Source organism: Thamnophis elegans, chromosome 5 (assembly GCF_009769535.1).
Source record: "Thamnophis elegans isolate rThaEle1 chromosome 5, rThaEle1.pri, whole genome shotgun sequence".
Classification (NCBI taxonomy): Eukaryota; Metazoa; Chordata; class Lepidosauria; order Squamata; family Colubridae; genus Thamnophis; species Thamnophis elegans.
The window spans coordinates 9,852,413-9,874,307 of record NC_045545.1 but is presented as its reverse complement, the minus strand read 5'-3'; the positions used below and the strand labels follow the sequence as shown (position 1 = coordinate 9,874,307).

Genomic DNA, 21,895 nt, shown 5'->3' with positions numbered 1-21,895 from the left:
TTCACAAATTCTTACAGCCAAGCTGATGGAGCCCAAAAGCAATTTTAACAGAAAGAAAATATAGCAGTTTTGAAGGAAGAGGCTCAGAAGGATGAGAGGTTAATCACTCCATGACTAAATTGAGGTCCCAAGACAGAAAAATTGTTTTGCTAGCTAGTTTTGATAGACTTGCTGCTTACAAAAATATGGCCCCTGGAGTATGGAGCCTCAAAATTCTTGCTTTCAGTATTGTTCATTACAGATCTCTGTCTGTCAAAAGTGCAGGCCAATAAAAGTTCATCCAGAATGGACTCCAAAAAGAGAATCCCTTGCATTTTAGCTCTCTCCGTGCCCTTCTCCTTAGTGTTTTCAGTCTCAGTGTTTTAAGACAGTTTCCAAATAGATAGACTTGTTGATGTCTAGGGTGGCCTGGACTTCTTGGCCAACCATCTTTCAGTGCTGACATCTTTCTCTATTAAGCCGAAGCAAAAAACCTTCCTTAGGAACTGCAGTGGTGAAATTACACCTGTAATAATGCTCTGTATTTTAACTGCGCTCTATATTTTACAAAGGAAAGGAAACTTTCTTCATTATAAATTATTTAAATGATTTTGCTTCAAAATAGGTAAGTTTGATTTTAAAAAAAGAGATTGATGGTTTTTTAGAAATACAAATGTAGTTTTGGGCTTTCTTTCTTTCCTCTCTTCCCAGGAGAAAGAATTTGAAAGACATTTGTAGTATGCATACACACTCCCTGGTTATCAAAAATGCAATCACTTGATGTTACGATACGTAAAGTAATGTGAGAAAATTTGATAAAAGATGAGCATTCCAAGTGGATAGTTTACCATATTTTACTGCTATGAAAAAAAACAAAAACAAATTAAAAGGAAGGTAGTAAACGTACATTTTTCTGCTAATATTAAGGTTAGCATGAGTAGAAAAGCAATGCACCAGTTGATATTAGGCTGGATAAATATATTTTATTTGGGCTCTTAATAGGATTGAGACATTTTTCAGTGATGAGAAATACTCAACTTTTATATAAAGGCATGAAAAGAGTTTGGCTGCATCCGATCAAAAGACCATATATCTGATCAACATTTCCCACAGAAGTAAAGCACGCACTTCCAGGAATCTGAAAACCAGACAATACCAGTGGTGGGGTTCAGCCAGTTTGCACCACTTTGGGAGAACCGGTTGTTAACTTTCTGAGCAGTTTGGTGAACTGGTTGTTGGAAGAAATCATTAGGGCAGAGAACCGGTTGTTAAATTATTTGAATCCCACCACTGGACAATACTATGTATTTTTATTATTTGATTTGATTTATATACCGCGCATCTCACTGAGACCACTGTAAGCAGCAAAACTATATTTAAAACAATAGAAATATCAGATAAGAATAATCAAAAGCATACAAAGGCAAAAAAACAACAATAACCACCATTCAATAGTCCTTGCTAATGTGGGCTCCAATATCTTAGCAATGAATTTAGGGAAATTTGAGCCTACATATAATTGTGGCTGCAAGAATAACCTGTGCGCAATTTTGGAAATCTACTACCATACCGTCGGAAGATGCCATAATTAAAAAGATCTATGAATGTGCAGAAATGGACAGAATGACGGGTTGGCTGAGGAACAAAGGAGAAATGGAACATTATCTTAGCTGGAACCAGGGGTGGGTTTCGACCGATTCGCACCGGTCCCTGCGATCCGGTTGGTCGCCGAACCCGGAAGTAAGTAACTTCCGGGAACGGCGAAGCCCCCCCCCCCGTGCCCGCGCGCGCCCGCACACCCGCGCCCGCTCCTTACCCGGTTTTTACGAATTCTGCGCTTTCCACGCATGCGCAGAACGCATACAGTGCCTGCGCGATCCTCCAGGAGCAGCTGGAGCATCGTGCAGACGCTAGTACGCATGCGTGCGCCGCATGCGTGCACGCCGCGTGCGTGCGCGAGGACGCCGCCAGCCTCGTTCCAACCGATCCGGTTGGAACGGGGCGAGAAACCCAGCCCTGGCTGGAACCTATGGTATATGTGGGCGACAAGGAGAACAGCAGGGACTTAAAATGGAGAAAGTTAAATAGCAGTTGTTAACAACGGGAACTAAAAGTGAACATGGGTATTGTAATAGATCCCTGAACTTTGTAACAAGAAGATGCTGGTGAGAGACTAAACAATGAGAAAGGGGGGAAAAAAAAGATGGGCTGTGAATGACTGTCACCGTGGGGGGAGGGGGGTGCTGTATGTTTAAAAGTTGTATTAGTATTTGAATGTCTTATTCCTTAAAAAAATGTGTAACCAATAAAGATTATTTTTTTAAAAAAGAATTTAAGGAATTGCTTTCTATCAGGTCATCTTATTGGGTTTTTTTGTGTACAGTTTTCAGACCAGACCAATTTATTTATTTTTTAAAAAAATGTAATACTACCATCAGCATGAGCTCATTGCTCAACTTTTTTTTAAACATTTGGGTAGTATTCTTTATTTGAAGGGAGCAAGGAAGAAGAAATCAGGGTGTCAATGAAGTGATGTCATGAGCAACCACCTCTGCAGTCACATAATTTTGATATGTCTGCATCAAAAGCAAATTCCATTCAATAATTTTAAAGCAGAGGTAGGAGATAATTGTCCAGTTCCAAACAGAGTTTGACTATAAAGAGAAAAGGCCGGAAAGAACCATATAGATTCCTCATCTCGGCTTACTGGAACTTTTAATTGTTTCTTAAATTTTGGAAATTACCAATGAAACAATTAATAGCATTTAATTGGTCTCACGATGCCTTGAGCAAGAATGAAGGAATGCTACAACAAAATTGGTGATGCATGAATTAGAATTAATTTTGTCTTCCAAAACTACTGTAGAACCAAATAAAGGTGAAGATTTATTTGGACCAGTTCTGTATTTAATCATTACTGAAAGCTCAGTTGAAATACGAATGGCTTTCATAGTTAAAATAATAAGGATGACTGATTCTTTGTTCAAAATGAATGTTCTTATCTCTTATCATAGTCATTCTTTAAACAAATATTTTATTTTCTTTATTATACAAAAAATGAATAGGAAAAAAAACATACAAATTTTCTTAAATATGAAAGAGAGGCAGTTAAAACATTAGCAGACATATAGAAAAAAAACTGAATTAGTAAAGATAGCATTATACTTCATATGGAGTAAAATTGGGTAATGCTTCCATTACATAGAACCAGTTCATAAGTAGAGAACAAACATATATCATCAGTCCAAGATCCTAAATCTGAAATATCATTTTCTTTCCATTGTAACTCTTTCCTACCCTCCTTGCTCTATAAACCCAAAGTTCTTGATATATTTTAATGTGCAATTCAGCTTCACCTTAGTGTCCCTATATTTATCTTTTCAATCTATATTAAGAAACTTATTAAATAAAAATGGGCAAAACTAGAACAAGTCCATATTCCATTTATCAATGTCCCGTCAATCATTTTACACTTCCAATCTTATGAAGTTGATGATCAATCCCTTCAAACATTATCTAACTGGTACATTAAACTTGGGAAAAATGAATACACAGACACACACACACACACACACAGTGATGGGATTCAAATAATTTAACAACCGGTTCTCTGCCCTAATAATTTTTTCCAACAACCAGTTCACCAAACTGCTCAGAAAGTTAGCAACCAGTTCTCTCGAAGTGGTGTGAACTGACTGAATCCCACCACTGTATATATGTATATATGTGTATATGTATGTATAAGTATGTGTGTGTGTGTGTGTGTGTGTGTGTATAATGTGTGTGTCTGTGCATAAATACATAAGTTGTTCCCTGCAGGACTTCAAAATATTTCTTTTTTTCATAATAACCTGTTTAAAAATGTCTGAATATCTAATTTTCTAGGACTGGAATTTGTAGCTTCACAAATATTAGCTGCATTTGACTAAAGGATGATATGCATTATTCAAAACAAATTTCAAGGTTTAGTTGGCCTTTTTCTTTTTTAATAAGAACTTTATATTTAATGAGGATCAATGCCTCTTGCCTAAAATATTTTAATGCAGTTTTTTGTACTTCCCAAAATATTATCATAGGCTTATGGAAATGGTTCCTTTTGAATTAAAAACAATTAAGATAGATCTTCCATTAATGTTTTTCTAAAGGTAGGAAATTTTTTTTAACTTTTTAAACTGAAAATGTTATAAAATAAAAACAGTGATAAATTAGCTTCCTACGCAATACATGATAATAATACTTCATGCATACTTTTAGTGCTTTATCATTATACGGTATTTCAAAGAAAAGTCAACCAGTTTAAAAGTAAAAATACCAAATAGCTTGTCTAATCTAGGACCTTTCAAAGATACAAAGATACTGAGTAAAGAGTTTTCATTGCTTATCCCATCAATATGAAATTGCAAGGCCAAAGGATGACTTCTTAATAGAGTGGCATTTGGAAAGCTTTTTTACTTAACAATCTTCTGTCATTTAATTCCAAAGCTTAGCTAAGTCTCCATCTTTTGGAGGAAGCAAAATGGCATTCTTGTAAATGCTGGAATTTTATCAATTCAACAAAGATCTAGAGGAAAGGATAGCAGAGTGAAACATTTGTGATCTCTCATGAATGCGCTGCAATCACTACAGCATAGATGAAGGAGCCCTGGAAACATCTCCAAAACTCATTTTGCTGTCCTTTGATAGTTGACATTGTTTTTTAAAGGCGATACATGGAGATACATCAATTTTGACGGTATAAATACCATGTACAACAATTAACATAAGAGAATAGTCTGTCTTTGCAAGGTACTTCTCTGCATCCTGATGTCTCGGATGGCAGATGTAAAGAATGGAAACTGTGGACACTGCATTTTGGACAATGGAAATTCAAGCTTTCCCAATAATTGACATAACTAATCTACCGAGAATGTGTACAAAATGATAATATCAATATGGATTTTGAAGATTACCCACAGATTCTGTGAAGGAAGACTAAGTGGACTAATCAACAGCGACTGCCCCAAACTAGTGATCCTCAAATATATTAAACCAACTTGCATAATCCCCCACAGCGTGACCCAACAAATGCGCGCCTGGCAACAGCGCGCCCGACAAAACCACGGTGATAAAACCGCAACGTCGACAGCACGCCCACAAAGGCGCGTCGACAAAAGAGCGCTGACAGAAGCGCAATTACGGTTAAGGTAAGGGTTAGGGTTAGGTTTAGAGCGCGCTTCTGTCGGTGCACTGTTGTTGGCCCGCTTCTGCGCTCATTCGTCAGTGCGATTTTGAACTCGCGGTTTTGTCGACGTGCTTTCATCGAGTGCGCATTTGTCGAGCGCGCATTTGTTGGTGAACCTCCCCCACAGTAAATTCTGTAGTGACATGTGCTAAACTATAGTTTTCTAAAAACCATACATCTCATAACAAATCCCAAACCATGTTCTCCTGCCTTTGTATTTTTGGTTCAAGAATTTTCTAGCCATAGAATCATTTGGCTGCTTCCAGCTCTGGGAATACAGATCCTTGGGATGAGAAAACATAGTAAAACTACTATTTTTTTTATTTAATTAATTTAATTTATAGCAATTGATCATTGATGCATTTTAAAAGGCAGTTTGGTTCAGAGTGAAACCACTCAATGGTACTACTTCAGCACATGCTTTCAAATCATAATGCAACTCATGTAACTGTACTGCATATTGTTTTGAGGGTCAAACATACTCTGTCTGCCTTAATTTTGTACTAATTGTAGCCATTTCAACCCCATCGAAACGTGTTTATGTTAGTAGCTTTTCCATTATCTGAACATGCTTCTTATCTGCGTTCCACAATTTGTTCCTACAGAAATCTCATATTTATAGGCATGTATCACTATTATCTACAAGCTAGTAGTTGGACCTGATAGCTTCCTGATTTACAATAATTATGCTGTTATTTTAGTTTATCTCATAAATAAATGATAACCATTAATTAGAAATCAAAACTCTTGTATATTTCAAGTACATGAATATTGTCAAAAAAAGAACAAGGTTCCAACAAGGCAATTTGACTTAGTTTAAGCATATAGAACATTATCGTTTTATCTACCTATCCAGCATTCCCTTATTTTTTCCAAAGAAGTAAGGAAAGTGCTCCTCGTATATTTAAAAATTAGAAGCCCTTAGCAAACAAAGACATTTAAATAAATCATTGGTTGAATTTTACAGTTAAATAACCTGTGGAGGAAATTATAAAGATAATCTCTATAATTGTTCTGAAGAAATGGAAAGAGGGAGGAGAGAGAGAGAGAGAAAGAGAAAGAGAGGGAGCGCTTAAATCTATGGGAAGCATAGCAGACCTAATTAATGCTTGCAGTGTTCCTCCAGAGAAACAGGTTTTAAGTAATGTAAATGGGCTGCATAAGAAATGTTCGTGTGCATATTTTATACTTATTCCTTGTTTCTTCCTACACAGCTGTATGCACATTATTTTAAAGGGTAACATGTATTTTTCCCTCCTGGAATAAAAAGCTTGTAATAAAGCACTTGACACCAGAAATGAAAGTTTGATAATGCTATCTGGGATGTTATTAGCTGTGGCCTTGAAAGTTGAATGAGTTAATTATAGATGGGCAGTGTCTGTATCTGTGTGCGTGTGTATGTGGGCACTTTAAATATCTTTTTCTCCCTTGAGATAGTTGACCATTTTCTTTTTCTTGACACATGCAAAGATACTTGGCTTGTTTATGAATAATAAAACTCTGTTAGTAATACAGTTCATTCATAAGAACATTAGGAAGCTACCAGAAGGTGGATCTGGGAGTCCTATGTGCTGACTTAACAGAACTTTTTGAGGAGTTTCCAATTCTTTCTGGATATACTGAGAATTGAACCCAGAACTTGGCACGCTAAAGAGATGCTTTGTAACTAAAACCTCAGGAGCTGCATAATACATTCTACATCTATATTACCTGTTAGATACCAGGATAGAATATATCTTTTTATTTTGTAATGACGTTTGTTATGTGGTAGCTTTGCAGTTATTCTGCTCAAGAACAGTAATTTTATCTTCCGGTTCTAAAACCTGTACAAAACCCTCCTTAACATTACTGGATCCTACTAATAATTATGTGCATTGAAATAAATGTTTACTGTACTACACATCTGTAATTTAAAAATATAGAATACTTGAACTTAACCGAAATGACAGAACATAAACAGTGAAATGTTGATGACTGGTATACTGACCACGTAAAGAAGGGAGGGAAAATGCAGAATGGTGTGTTCATTCCTTTCAATCTGATTATTATTTGCATCAGAGGTGGTATTCAGCAGGTTCTGGCCAGTACTGGGGAACCGGTAGTGGAAATTTTGAGTAGTTCAGAGAACCAGTAAATACCACTCTGACTGGCCCCACTCCCATCTATTCTCTGCCTCCCGAGTCCGAGCTGATCGTGAGGAAATGGGAATTTTGCAGTAACCTTTCCCTGGAGTGGGGAGGGAATGGGGATTTTACAGTATCCTTTCCTGGAGTGGGGAGGGAATGGAGATTTTACAGTGTCCTTCCCCTGGAGTGGGGAAGGAATGGAGATTTTACAGTGTCCTTCCCCTGGAGTGGGGAAGGAATGGAGATTTTACAGTATCCTTCCCCTGAAGTGGGGAAGGAATGGAGATTTTACAGTATCCTTTCCTGGAGTGGGGAGGGAATGGAGATTTTACAGTGTCCTTCCCCTGGAGTGGGGAGGGAATGGAGATTTTACAGTATCCTTCCCCTGGAGTGGAGAGGGAATGGGGATTTTACAGTGTCCTTCCCCTGGAGTGGGGAGGGAATGGAGATTTTACAGTATCCTTTCCTTGCCATGCCCACCAAGCCACATCCACAGAACCGGTAGTAAAAGATTTTGAATCCCACCAGTGACTTGCATAATAGATTAGCAGGTGAAACAATCCAGGATGATGAAGTCATTCCTTCTGAGCAGCTGTTGTCTATAATCACTAGATACCAAACCTTCTGATCATAACATCTATAAGAACACATTTCCATAATAACATTGGATATCTGTCTACTTTAGGTATGCAGTGCAATTCAGAATCAAGACTATACCGTAATTGATGATTACTGCACAGGGCTAAAGGCTCTGCTATATCTGGAAAGCCTTGAGGAACTTCAAGACTGGGAAGGACAGAGCCCACCAAGCATACAGCATCAAAAAGGAAAACCTGTACCCAAAATTTCCGAGTTGATTGGAAAGGTAGGATAATGGTTGCCTTTGGTTTCTTGCTTTGTTTCTTAATATTTAGTTGCAAAAATGTGTTATGTTATATTATATCATGGTGTAGACCAGAGGTAGGTTGCTCCCAGTTTGGCCTGGATCAAGTGAACCGGTTGTAGCAGCAGCGGGAGGCTCCACCCACCCACCCCGACACTTCTGCACATTGCGCATCACGCACACAAGCTCACACAGGAGCACACCCTAACCAGTAGTAGAAAAATTGGCAACCCACTTCTGGTATAGACAATTCTTTTGTCTTTCCGAGGGAAGAAAACACAATGGTCACCATTTCAGCTATGTTTATCTCCTCCGTTGCCAAGTTAGACTCAACCACTCGCCAGTGGTTGCAAAAAGGCTGCTGCTATGGGTCCAGTTATAAAAATCTCTTTTACTGGTATATGAGAAAAGTGATTGCCTAATCCCATTGAGCCTTACTCTGATTACTAAAAAATACATTTGTTTATTATTGTGATGTTGTGGATTTGGCTAGTATTTTGTACAGACTTACTAAGTAATGTGAATTATTCATTTGTGTAATTATTCAGATCTTTAGAATAGGGGCAGGGAATACTGTTGGTGTGAAATGATTGTCAGTCTGCAGAAACAATCCAATGTGTGTTGAATATAGTACCTGTCTTTATGGAGAGAGATCCTAGAGCAACCTAATCTTGACAGTGTCTATGGAGATTCTCATTCACCCAGGTGATGGGAGTCCCAAAAGTGTTTTTTTCAAAAGGTAACTGGACTTTCTTTGTTTTTCCTTAAAGACGTTTGCTTCTCATCCAAGAAGCCTCTGTTTCTCCACTGCCACGGCTTGCAGAGGAAGGAGGAAGGGATGCTAGCCAGCACTCTCTTCACTTACCGCTCACCACTGCCGCCCCTGCGGTCCAACGGCTGTCAAAGAGAAGGGAGTGCACGCCACATGGGCTTCTCCCAATCCTCCACTCTGGCAAAGGAAGTGGGTGGTTGGGGCAAGCCTGGTGCGGACAGGCTGAGCGAGCGAGCGGTGACTGGGTGGGCGGAGGGAGCGAGCAGGGGAGCAGGCCAGGGGAGGGAGCATTCCGGCACGGGGCCTCCAGAAGCTCAGGTACGGGAAGGCACGCTAAATTTCACAAAGGGGTATGCACGTACCGGTGCGTACTGACTGAAACCCACCTTGCTTTCTTCCCTAGTGATGAATGGCCTTGGGCCTTGCCTCTTTCCTACAATTTTAAAGCCACCATCCTATGTATTGAAAAATTCCTATTCCTTTGCCAAGATCCTCTCATAATACCAGTCTGAGATAAATTTGTGGTGTTTTCTCTTTCTCTGTTGTTCTGTTTCTTTTCTCTGTCACTGTACTTTACAGGGCAAGATACTATATGTTCACATTTTTAGCTCAACTTCAATTTGTCCTAGTAAATTCCAAAACCTGGGGATATTGTCTGCATTTTAGAAGGGAAAAGGAATAACCATTAATTCATTCATTTCTCATCCAAGATTTTCAGCAGTTACCATCAATTAAAACATCCATGGTAATTATAGAAATAAAATATCCATAGTAAAATTGATTGAAAACGAAGCCATAATAAACCAATTAAAAATATATAGTCAATTTCAGTCAAGTTTGCCCCAAAATTAGCTGGCATGTTCAACATGAATGACAATCAAAGCTTGTTTCCTTTGCCTTCCTGAACTGGACCAGTGCCAGAAATTTTGTTGGCTACATAAATTCGAATTGGATTTGGCCATTCTGGAGATAGCTACATATAAAGCCATTGGGGGCTTCATAAAGCAAAACCACAAATCAAAAAAAGCGGAGATAACAAATCTTGAGACATTGTGGCTCAAAAGCTCTGAGTGCCGTGTCTGAAAACTGTCAGTATAAAAGTACTTGTGATTTTTAGTGTGATAAAAGGGAGAATTCTTAACGCATTGTTGCATTTATCACATCTCTTTTTAATTAAGCGTAAGTCAAAGTCAGATAAAGTCTTCAGCACAGAAAAAATAACACCTTTGGAAGAAGATAATTCTTGTACAGTATATATAAGAATATATACATATATAATATTTATTGAAATTATCAAAGTATAAATTGCAAGTGAAAATAAAGATAGTAGGTAAGTTGGGGAGAGAAATAATGGGAAGAGTATGTGGAGTAGAGGGGGAAAGTATTAACTTCTAAGTCTTTTCAGCAGAGTAGAATAAAAATAATAAAATTTCAGCCTCAACTTTTTACTTTTGCATACTCCATATATATACTCCATTTCTATAATGGCAAATGTATCTAATCAGAATCTAATCCCAAAGTCAGATTTTCTTTTCTTTTTTTCTGTCTTGAGCACAAACTCTAGAAACAGTTTCCAGATAGAAACAAATTTGGATGTATTTTTTTTTCTTTGATTAAAATAGACTGACCATTTCTGCTAGCTCCATCAGTTCTTCCACCCATTCTTCCATTGTGTCTGTTTAGCAATAGCAATAGCAGTTAGACTTATATACAGCTTCATAGGGCTTTCAGCCCTCTCTAAGCGGTTTACAGAGTCAGCATATTGCCCCCAACAACAATCTGGGTCCTCATTTTACCCACCTCGGAAGGATGGAAGGCTGAGTCAACCCTGAGCCGGTGAGATTTGAACAGCCGAACTGCAGAACTGCAGTCAGCTGAAGTAGCCTGCAGTGCTGCATTTAACCACTGCACCACCTCGGCTCTGTTTCCATGTGGGAATTAATGCATTTTTCCATAATTCTTGAACAGCAACTGTTCAAGAATTATAATTCTTGAACAGCAACTGTTCACGAGAAGCAATATGTTGTTTTTTCTCCCTTATTAATCATGGAAGGGAGTGCAAAACTTTGGGTCCTAAGTATAGGGAATACAACATGTTCTTTTATTCATTTCAGTAGCGAGTGTTGTAAGAAAACTTTCAAGTGAAGATAGATTCTTAATCTTCTTTTTCCCCTGCAGCCCCAAATCAATCAACCCAAGGTGCTTACGAGATGGACTGCTGCTATTTGATGAAAAGATATTTAAACAAGAAAATGACTTGACAGTTGTCAATCCTGTCAAGCTAATCTATTAGCGTGTAATGGCATGCCAAACATTATGAATTCAAAATGCTACTTTCAGATCAAAACAGCTGCTCTTCGCTGGCAGTACTTTGACATTGCTCGGATCATATGATAAGTATTTAATACTCAAACTTCAACTTTCTCCAATCATTGCCTAGTATTTCACGAGTCCAAGTACCAGGAATGGATTTGGTAAGAACAAAGTAGCATTCAGTTCTATGTAGAAAAACACTTAACCAAATTTAGTTTAGTTTAGTTTTAGTTTTAATTTATTTATATGCCGCCCTTTTCCCTGAGGGGACTCAGGGCGGCTCACAACTCAAGGGAGGGAAAATACAAACAAATAACAAAAAAAACATAAAACCATACACAGTTAAAAGCACAACAGTCATACCATTCGAGTAGGGCAATGAGTCGTTAGCCCCAGGCCTGTCGGAACAGCCAGGTTTTAAGGGCTATGCGGAAGGCCTGGAGGGTGGAGAGGGTACGAATCTCCACGGGGAGTTCGTTCCAGAGCGTCGGAGCAGCCACAGAGAAGGCTGCTCCGATCAGGTTCATCTTTAACAATTTAAACCCATTTAACACAGAAGTATCAAAGATTATATTTGCCTCTCTCATTGCAGATTAGGATAACCAGCACAATTCAGTTCATACGCAATTGATTGGGTTGACACAACACAGTAAACTTTTCCTTCCATCTCAATTTTGGTTTACAAACTACAGCAGTAGAATTTATACAGCATGCTAAGCCAAAACCAAACATTAATTAGCTATTGAAATCCATATAACTGGTCATTAAAAGAAAAACAACATATTTTAAAATGATTCATTATTTTTGACATTTCAAAGTCTCTGAAGATTTTCATGCTGTTCATTAAATTCCAACTTGTCCTACCACATCTTTTTCACGTTGAAGAAAGTTGTCATTTGCATCTAGTGCTTTTGGCCTTTATACAATACCTCTTAGACTTATAAACCACTTTACAGTGCTTTACAGCCCTCTCTAAACAGTTTACAGAGTCAACATATTGCCCCCAACAATTATGGGTCCTCATTTTACCCACCTTGGAAGGATGGAAGGCTGAGTCAACCCTGAGCCTGGTGGGATTTGAATTGCCAAATTGCAGGCAGCCGGCAGGCGGCAGAAGTAGCTTGCAATACTGCACTCTAATTACTGTGCCACCATAACTCATGAAAATAAATAAATATGGTTAATTATGGGCTGAAAGAGACAATTCATTGGTGGATCCCTGATCAAAAAGCATTCAAGGCAACGTCATTAAAGTTCTGCACTAGCATGATCCCTTTTTAAAATGTTACTTCTTAGAAGCTGTTTTCCACTTTCTAATGTTTAAGGTCATCCTCAGGTAGGGTTTTGCTATCTACGGTATATGCTCAATATGACTTGTTCCTACCATGGAATGGACGTGGAATTTTATCTGATTTTACACTATTAAAATAGCAGTTTTGTTGTGTTGCAAGTGTTCACGGGTTTAGATAATGTTTGTGTAATCAAAATCCAATATTGATTGTCACACAAATGATTTATCCCTGAGATAGTATGCAATCATGGTTAGTTTGCAAGAGTTTCAAGGAGAGTTAGTTACAAGAGGCTAGAAAATGAAGCAGATGTTCTTTCTAGCATAATTCTGGACAGCATATTTCTGAATTATGAGTTGCCAGGGAATAATGGTTCGTGAAGTGCCTCCACTTCCAGCTTGTGGGTTTTTCAAGTGGCATTTGGCTACCCATTATTGTGATATATTATATATGCTGGATCATAACAGTATTGGGTATTTGTTTAGATAGTTACTAATCTGATCCAGCATAGCCGACAGCCGAGGTGGCGCAGTGGTTAGGGTGCAGTACTGCAGGCCACTTCAGCTGACTGTTATCTGCAGTTCAGTGGTTCAAATCTCACCGGCTCAAGGTTGACTCAGCCTTCCATCCTTCCTAGGTGGGTGAAATGAGGACCCAGACTGTGGGTGTGATAAGCTGACTCTGTAAACCGCTTAGAGAGGGCTGAAAGCTCTATGAAGCGGTATATAAGTCTAACTGCTATTGCTATTGCTATGGAATCACTGAACTGTAGATTTCATTGAGTAATTATGGGTATATTTAAGCCAGGATCATTGTGTCCTCAAAGGAAGGGAAGACATACTTTGAGCCTCTTAACTTCTTGATGGAAGAAAGGAATAGAAATATAATAAATATGATAGAAATAGAACAATGCCGTATCGTGAACACAGAACCAGAATTTTCTTTTTATGAAATCAGCCATCTCTCTTAAATATATAGTGTTTGCATTTTATGTGCCTTTAAAACAAAATTGCAGTACTGACAAAGCCTGCTTAAGCACTCTCAATGACATGATTTCTATCACCACCCACCCACTACTTTCTTCATTCTTTTGTGACATCAGTTTCAGGTTTAAGCTTCTTTTGTCTCATTAATGTGTCTTTTAAGTAGTTTTTCATACATTACCTTTATAAAAAGCGAATTATTGATATAGTGACAAGCTAAGAACACTATGAATTGCAGTGTCTCCTCCCCTCTCATTCAAAACACGGTGAAAAATATTCTCTATCAATGGCTATTTTGCATATTATAAAAGAGGGAAGTCTTGAAGTTTCTTTGGATGAAATGAGTTGTAAATTTCTATGAAGGGAAGTTAATGGGGTGGAGCAAGGGCCAAAGGAGTTTGGCACTAATCTAGGTTTAGCTACATAATATTATTTGTTGAAAGAAAAACTGCTTAATTAAATTTAAAAAGTCAGGAATATTGTATTCTCCGGAGTGTAGTGATAGGATTGTCTTTACAACCGAAAGGTAATGTTATAATTTTCAGAGCTTCACAAAGAACAAAGAACCTTTTCTAGCCTTTCTCTGAAAAGAACTTCAGTCTTCACCAATGATAAGCAGAGATTTGGAAGTATCTGACATGCCAAATCCCATTCTTTTGTAAATCTTGGCTTTATACAACATTTTCAACCATGTTATATTAGATTTTTTGAAGGATAATCAATAGGCATGATGTATATCTGAAAGCACTGTTCAAAGTGAATCTCTTCCAGAAGCCAGAAACAAAAGCATGGTTTTTCTGCTTAAAATCTACTCCTAGTAGAGGGGGAGGCAAAAGCCGCAGGGGAGCAAATTAAAACCGGGCTCTGCCCATGGCTCTCCTCAGTGAAAGCAAAAGTCACCCTGAGCCTGCTGTAACTTATTCCAGCTGGCAAGAGTCCCTTAGGAGACCTCTTGCAAATTGGGAATGTTTAAGGATGGTAGCTACGTGAAGAGAATTCTTACACATGGTTGTGGAGAATTTACTTTGTAGGTTCTCGGCTTCATTGGTTAGTGAACAGAAAAGGGAAGATAGGGCTAAAGCCTAAGGATATCCAGCACTCTTGTTCTGTGTTTCTGATGCGATCTTTTCAAAGACATTAGTAAAGGATTCCGATAAGAAAACAAGATTACAAGTCAAATCCATGTCTGAACCAGAGATGATCTATGAAAGTCTAAATAAAGGGTTGACCTCTGCTCTTCCACTGTAGCATGGTTTAAAAGAAATGACTGGAAATTTCCTCGTAAGTGTGCCAAACTTAGGTGTTAAGTTTGGTTAATAGGCTCAGTTCTCCAATTCGACATTGAAAATCCTGGTTTCAGACAATCTACACAACCTACAGGAATGAAGTGGTAGAATTTGTACTATTAACCACTGCGCTCTGCATCATATCCTTTGAATGAATGAAAAGAAAGTAAGAGAAGAAAATACAAATCTCTGCAAACAGAAATTCAAGCAGTTGAGCCAGAGTTAAGTCTTTCACTCTTCACTCTGATATGCTGGTGAAAAGAAAAGTATATGCAAGAATGATGTTTCTAGGCTGAAGCTATATAGTCATTTCATTTCAAAATATGTCTGTAAGCATCATAAAGCACAGTGGTTAGAGTGCAGTACTTCAGGCCACTTCTGCTGACTGCCGGTTGCCTGCAATTTGGCAGTTCGAATCTCACCAGACTTAAGGTTGACTCAGCCTTCCATACTTCCGAGGTGGGTAAAATGAGAACCCAAATTGTTGGGGGCAATAGGCTGACTCCATAAACCGCTTAGAGAGGGCTGTAAAGCACGGAAAATCTAAGTGCTATTGCTATTTGAAACATTTATATAACCACCCATCTTATGCTGAATATTTATCCAAGAAAGGTCTTAATAGGTCATGTTGTTAGTTGGGAGCATTTCTCTTATTTCAAAATAGAAAGCTTTGGACCCTATTAATACTGGAATGGAAAACAACCAGGAAATTCCAAGGTAGTAGGAAACAAAAAAATATCAAAATAAGGAAGAAAAATATTTTCTCTTGTTATCCACAGAACTGCAAGGAATTATTTATGATGTCATCAAAGGTCAAGCTTGATTTGAGGAAGTAGTTTCCATGCTGTTCTTTGTAAAATTTCTTAATTGTTTTTAACAACATTTCTAGGGATATTGTACATTGAATAAATGAAAGTTTCATTATTTGAAATATAATCCATCAATTTAAATTTGGATTATTTTGCCAACATCCACCTAGTGTGTGTGTGTGTGTGTGTGATGGCGAGACCTTGCCAAGACAATCTCAATCTTACATGGGAAAAGACCTGAATACAATAAGACCAGCATACAGCATACTTACACCCATGAAAATCTACGAAGATAGATAGATAGATAGATAGATAGATAGATAGATAGATAGATAGATAGATAGATGTTGCATTTGTGCTGATAAATAAATAAAGGGAGACTAGTATAGATCTATTTCAAGCTATTTAGCTCTCATCAGCTAGCCATACCCTTACTGGGATTTGAATCTGTGTTGTATTACATATTAGGCAGTTGTGTTAGCCACTAAGCCACAGGCTCTCCTCCTTTATCATTATTTACACACACACACACACACACACACACACACACACACACACACACACACACCTCATTTATTATTTTATCAATAACCAAAGTTGAAAATATATCTAATACTACTTCTGCCTTCTATTTAGCCCAGGGCAAGAAGCCTATGGCATAAATTGTGCTAAGAAAGAGTGACTGGCCCAAAGTTACCTAACCATCTTGAAATATATGTAATATTTTAATGTTTATTTTCTTTTTCCATCAAGAAGCTAAGAGAAATGTATTGCTATACTATACTTGTTAGATCGGTGGGGGGGAGACGGGGGGACAGATGAGACAGGACTCAGGCTTCAGTGACAAACAACAGCTCTTTATTAGGCAACTATTTACAAATCCAGCGGTGGCCTGTCTGACAGCTAGGCCTTTTATAGCGAGCTGTCAGGTGGCTCAGCCAATCGGCTTTGAGTATTCTCCCAGCGGAATGCAGGGCCTTGGTGGAGCCTATTTCTCAGCGGTCAATATGTAACAATACTATAAATAAAACAATGCAATAAATTAAAATATAAATATTTTAAAGGTGCTCTGCCAATTTCCATCCAATATTGTTTCTTTTCTTCTTAATTTTTTTCCAACAAGTGCAGGGTTTACTTTTTTTCAGCTCGGAAAAGTGTTGATCCATTGTTTGTGTCAGGAATTGACTGACGTACCTTGTCAGCCCTTAAACTGCGTGGAGAAAGATTGACTGACTCAAAGTCACCAAGTCTCACTCTTTTGTGACTAAGGCAGGACTAGAATTCCCAGTCTCCTGATTTCTAGCCTCGTGCTTTAACCAGTAGACCAAACTGATTTCCTGTACTTCCCATATGACTATAACGTATCATTCATTGTCTGTGGTATTTACTAAAACTGAACAAATATATTTATAAAGCTTCCAAACCTACAGGGTACAAAAATATGAGACTGTTTATGCCTAATCATAAAAGGTAATTAATTTTTTTCATCTTTTTTTTTAAGTTCTAACTTTTTCACAGTAGAGGATAACGTTCTAATTGGCTGGATTTTAAAAAAAAACACTTTTAGAATATAACGATTATCATAATTCGGAAAGCCGTTTTAAAGAGCTATAATATAGTTTTTAAAAAAACCCAAGGGATTTTTTTTAATGCTTGTGGCACCTTTTAAATCTGATAATGAGCTTTTTTCATTTCCCGTTTGCCGATAGCCACCTTCTATCTAGTGTATATATTAGATATTGTGGTTTTAGATAATCCTGAATGTTAGCATCAAAAAGATGCCCAAGTGTGAAATATAAATCGGCAAAAATTAAGAAGGAGGAATGAGAGAACAAAAAGTTGCTTTAGTTGCCTTCTAAATTCAGGGTCTTTCAAGCTACAACAGCACAAAGTGTGATTCCTCTTTTAAAATTGAAATTATGATATTTTTACTTACTCCATTTGCTTTGTTGAGTTTGCACTTTACAAAGTTCTTTCCTCCAATGCCCCTCTTTTATTTTATTTTTTTTAAAAGAACCTATGCAACATTAATTTGAGAGCCGAGGTGGCGCAGTGGTTAAATGCAGCACTGCAGGCTACTTCAGCTGACTGCAGTTCTGCAGTTCGGCTGTTCAAATCTCACCAGCTCAGGGTTGACTCAGTCTTCCATCCTTCCGAGGTGGGTAAAATGAGGACCCGGATTGTTGTTGGGGGCGATATGCTGATATGTAAACCGCTTAGAGAGGGCTGAAAGCCCTATGAAGTGGTATATAAGTCTAACTGCTATTGCTATTGCTAATTTTTGAACTCATAAAGAACTTACCAGGAACAAAACAGGAGGGTTAGATAGGAATATAGTAAGCAAGCAAGCACAGACTTTGCTTTTCTCATGCCAGCCTGTCATGCAAACTGCACAGGCAGCCATCCATGTGTTCCACATAGATAGGGAGGAAGGGATCATAGGGCTTTTTGGTGCCCATAAGAATTAAAAAAAAAAAAAAATCTTCAAAAGCGGCAGTGTCAATTTTCCACAAGAATGAACTCTTCAATTATCTATTGTGGATTCCTTACAATAATCCTTGTACAGATAAATATGTGTTGCCCTCATTAAAAGATCTAAATACGGTTTTATGAAAACCTCATTGCTCAAATATGAATCTTTTGCTTAAAGTTTTGATTTATAATATCAAATTAATGTGTTCTGCTCCTGAAAGTTATCAGGTGGTCCCTTTTGTGTTCTTAAGTCGTTCTATTAGACCACATTTAGTGTTGGATGAGTTAACTGTATATAAAGGACAACCTTCGCAGCAAGAGGAACTCCTTCCGCTTGTCAGTAGGGAAAAAAAATCTGTCCAATGAAAGTAGTATCAAAAGGACCACAGGGAATAAAAACACACAGGCTTGGTGGGTTTTTGAAATAATCTGATCCAAAGACAGAAGTGGATTCCTACCGGTTCGGGCCGGTTCAGGCGAGTATATAGTAACTCGGCAGACCACGCCGCCAAACCGGTTCTATCAGCGGCGCCATAGGTATTTGCCATCTTGTTTTTTGCTTCTGTGCATACGCAGAAGCAATTTTTTTATTACTGTGCATGCACTCACACGCCCAAAGCGCATCCCTGAGCGAAACAGCAATAGAAGAAGCCAGAATCCACCCCTGTCCAAAGACATAGAGTGAGGACAATTGTCAGAATTAACAACATGAAAATCCTGCAGCATGATGAATGAATGCCGAAGGAACTCTGACAAAGAAATTTACGTGTGATGATCTTTCAAGAAGTAACAAAATATCTTCTGCAAGAAATTCCAGCATGAACTAATGAAATACATTAACATTAGACTAGATCCAGCCTAGGCTTTCTATATTTTCAATTTATGGCTATAACCAGATGGGGCCTTGCACAAGGACACAAATTATGGATTTTATGGGTAACCAATATATCCAAGCACATGGTCGTTTGATTGCAGGGCCCAGGTGATATACATATGTATGTTTATATGAGTGTTTCTACTTTCACGTGCAGCCTCTCTCATGCATTACATAGCGATTTAAGGTAAAGGTTCCACTCGCACATATGTGCTAGGCATTCCCAACTCTAGGGGGCAGTGCTCATCTCCGTTTCAAAGCCAAAGAACCAGTGCTCTCCAAAGACATCTCCGTGGTCATGTGGCTGGCATGCCTAAATGCCAAAGGTGCACGAAATGCTGTTACCTTCCCACTAAAATGTTCCCTATTTTTTCTACTTGCATTTTTACGTGCTTTCGAACTGCTAGGTTGGCAAAAGCTGAGACAAGAAACAGGAGCTTACTCCGTTACGCGACGCTAGGGATTCAAACTCCTGACCTTTCTGCTTGACAAGCTCACTGTCTTAGCCACTGAGCCACCGTGTCCCTTACACAGAGATTTAAAAGAATGCTAATACTTTTTCTGGGGAGGCTTCCTTCTAGAAAAGTGTGTCTCTACCTCAGCAACTTTAAGATGTGTGAATTTCTGGGAGTTGAAGTCAATAACCCCTTAAAATTTTTGATCTTGTGAAAACAATGTTCTAGAACAGGGCTCGCCAACCTTGGTAACTTTAAGCCGGGTGGACTTCAACTCCCAGAATTTCCCAGCCAGCAAAGGCCCTGTTCTAGAAGACAGAGCATGGAAAGACATGTGAGATTCTAAAATCTGTCATGATGTTTATCAGAGAAGGTTTTTAGAAAGGATAGTGGAAAACATGAAGTTGACCCTTGTATCTTCCTACAACAGCAGAGACAAACTTTTATTTGAGTTCACACCTATTAAAAATAATTACTATTCATTATTTCACTTCTGGATCAGCCTGCCCTGCCAGATTCTATGAAGCTTTAGTTTTAGTTCTCCTGTTTTCCTTAATGTTGATGTGTTCTCATCCAGAAAAATAATTGAGTTGAGGGAAGAGAAGATGCCACAAATAATTGTGATATCTCTGGGCTTTCACAATGAATTTTTAAGGGGACCAGAACCCACACTTTTCTGAAAAAAATAAAATAAAAATGTTCAAAATCACTATAGCTTGTTAAACATGAATAATATCCTGTTTCATTTGGTAAAACAGATAAAGTAAGCAATTTACCCTTAGAAACCTAAATGATACTATATAACAGAATTCAAGCCATGGCTATACAATTATTTACCCTCAAATAAATTTTTCAGAGAATTTTTTTTAAAATAACCTGATAAAAGGTATGTGCGTGTTTTCTCAATACCTCTATAAAACTTCATTTTTTTCTCGTGCAAATTTGACGATTAACTAATATTTATCTATTTCTTTAAAGAATCTTCCAGTTGTTGTTTACTTGGTTTCTCTTTAAACATTTCCTACAATTATTTTGACTTAAACCTACTGGGAGTAACAAAAATGTTCTAATGTTTGAAGTTTTAAACAAGCTAAAGTTTGTAGCTCATAAACAAGCAGGAACATAAACAACATGGCAATAATATTTGTTCCTGCCTGAAGGAACAAATATTATGCTCATTTTTCATGCTCATATATACATGTAGATACATAAGATAGATAGATGATAGGTTGGTTGGTTGGTTGGTTGGTTGGTTGGTTGGTTGGTAGGTAGGTAGGTAGGTAGGTAGGTAGGTAGGTAGGTAGCGGGGTGGGTTTCAACCGGTTCGCAGCGGTCCCTGCGAACCGGTTGGTCAGCGAACCCAGAAGTAAGTAACTTCCGGGAATGGCGAAGGGTGCACCCGCCCGCCCGTGGTCCTTACCCGGTTTTGACGAGTTCTGCGCTTCCACACATGTGCAGGACGCATACAGTACCTGCGTGATCCTCCAGGAGCAGCTGGAGCACCGCACAGACGCTAGTACACATGTGTGCACCGCGCGCGTGCACGAGGACGCCGCCGACCCCGTTCCAACCGAACCGGTAGGTGGGTAGGTAGGTAGGTAGGTAGGTAGGTAGGTAGGTAGGTAGGTAGATAGGTAGGCAGGCAGGCAGGCAGGCAGGCAGGCAGGCAGGCAGGCAGAGAGACAGACAGACAGACAGACGATGATAGATAGATAGATAGATGATAGATAGATAGATAGATAGATAGATAGATAGATAGATAATAGATAGATAGATAGATAGATAGATAGATAGATAGATAGATAGATAGATAGATAGATAGATAGATAGATAGAATCATGCATACTGAGCAGACTATTCTCTTTCATGGTAAACAAATGAAGCCAAAATAAATAAATCAATAAAACCATAGATTAAGAAGGTGATGTTGGTTAGTTTGTTTGTTATATTTCATATTTTTTAACAGCCCATCGCCATCAGAAGGGGGCTCTGCTTTATCCCAATACCTTTCAGTATACTTCTTCAGATCTTCTTCCCTATATGTTAATTATTAATAAAAATAATTGGTTTTGGCCATTTAAATAAATGTAAATAAGTATTAGAATTTAAAAGCTAATCGTTTTTAAGAAAAATTCAAACAACTCGAAGAGAAAAGGCCAATACTTGAAGAGACTAAAAAAGAAACTTGTCATTTTATTGTCGTAAGGCATTAGTCCCTCTTGCTTATAATTAAATGAAGCATCCTCGTTCTTTTATCAGTTTGAGCAAGAGATGGTTCTTGAGCTCTGAAAAACCTTCTAAGGGAAAGACACAATGTAATAGTCAGTGAAATTCTATTTTAAAAAATGACTTGTGAGAGAATGCAATTTTATGAATGGAAGAACTATAGGAGGTACTTTTCTCTCAGTAGCATGCCTAACATGCAGTTGTTTT

General features: G+C 38.2%; 1 protein-coding gene across 1 annotated transcript in view; it reads left to right on the top strand.

Moving 5' to 3' along the window:
* The window catches only part of DPYD (dihydropyrimidine dehydrogenase), a 628,457-nt gene that overhangs the window by 541,230 nt on the left and 65,332 nt on the right, over positions 1-21,895 (top strand). The window contains 1 exon segment of the mRNA XM_032217710.1: positions 8,012-8,191. Within this exon segment, the coding sequence (XP_032073601.1) occupies positions 8,012-8,191 (180 nt within the window).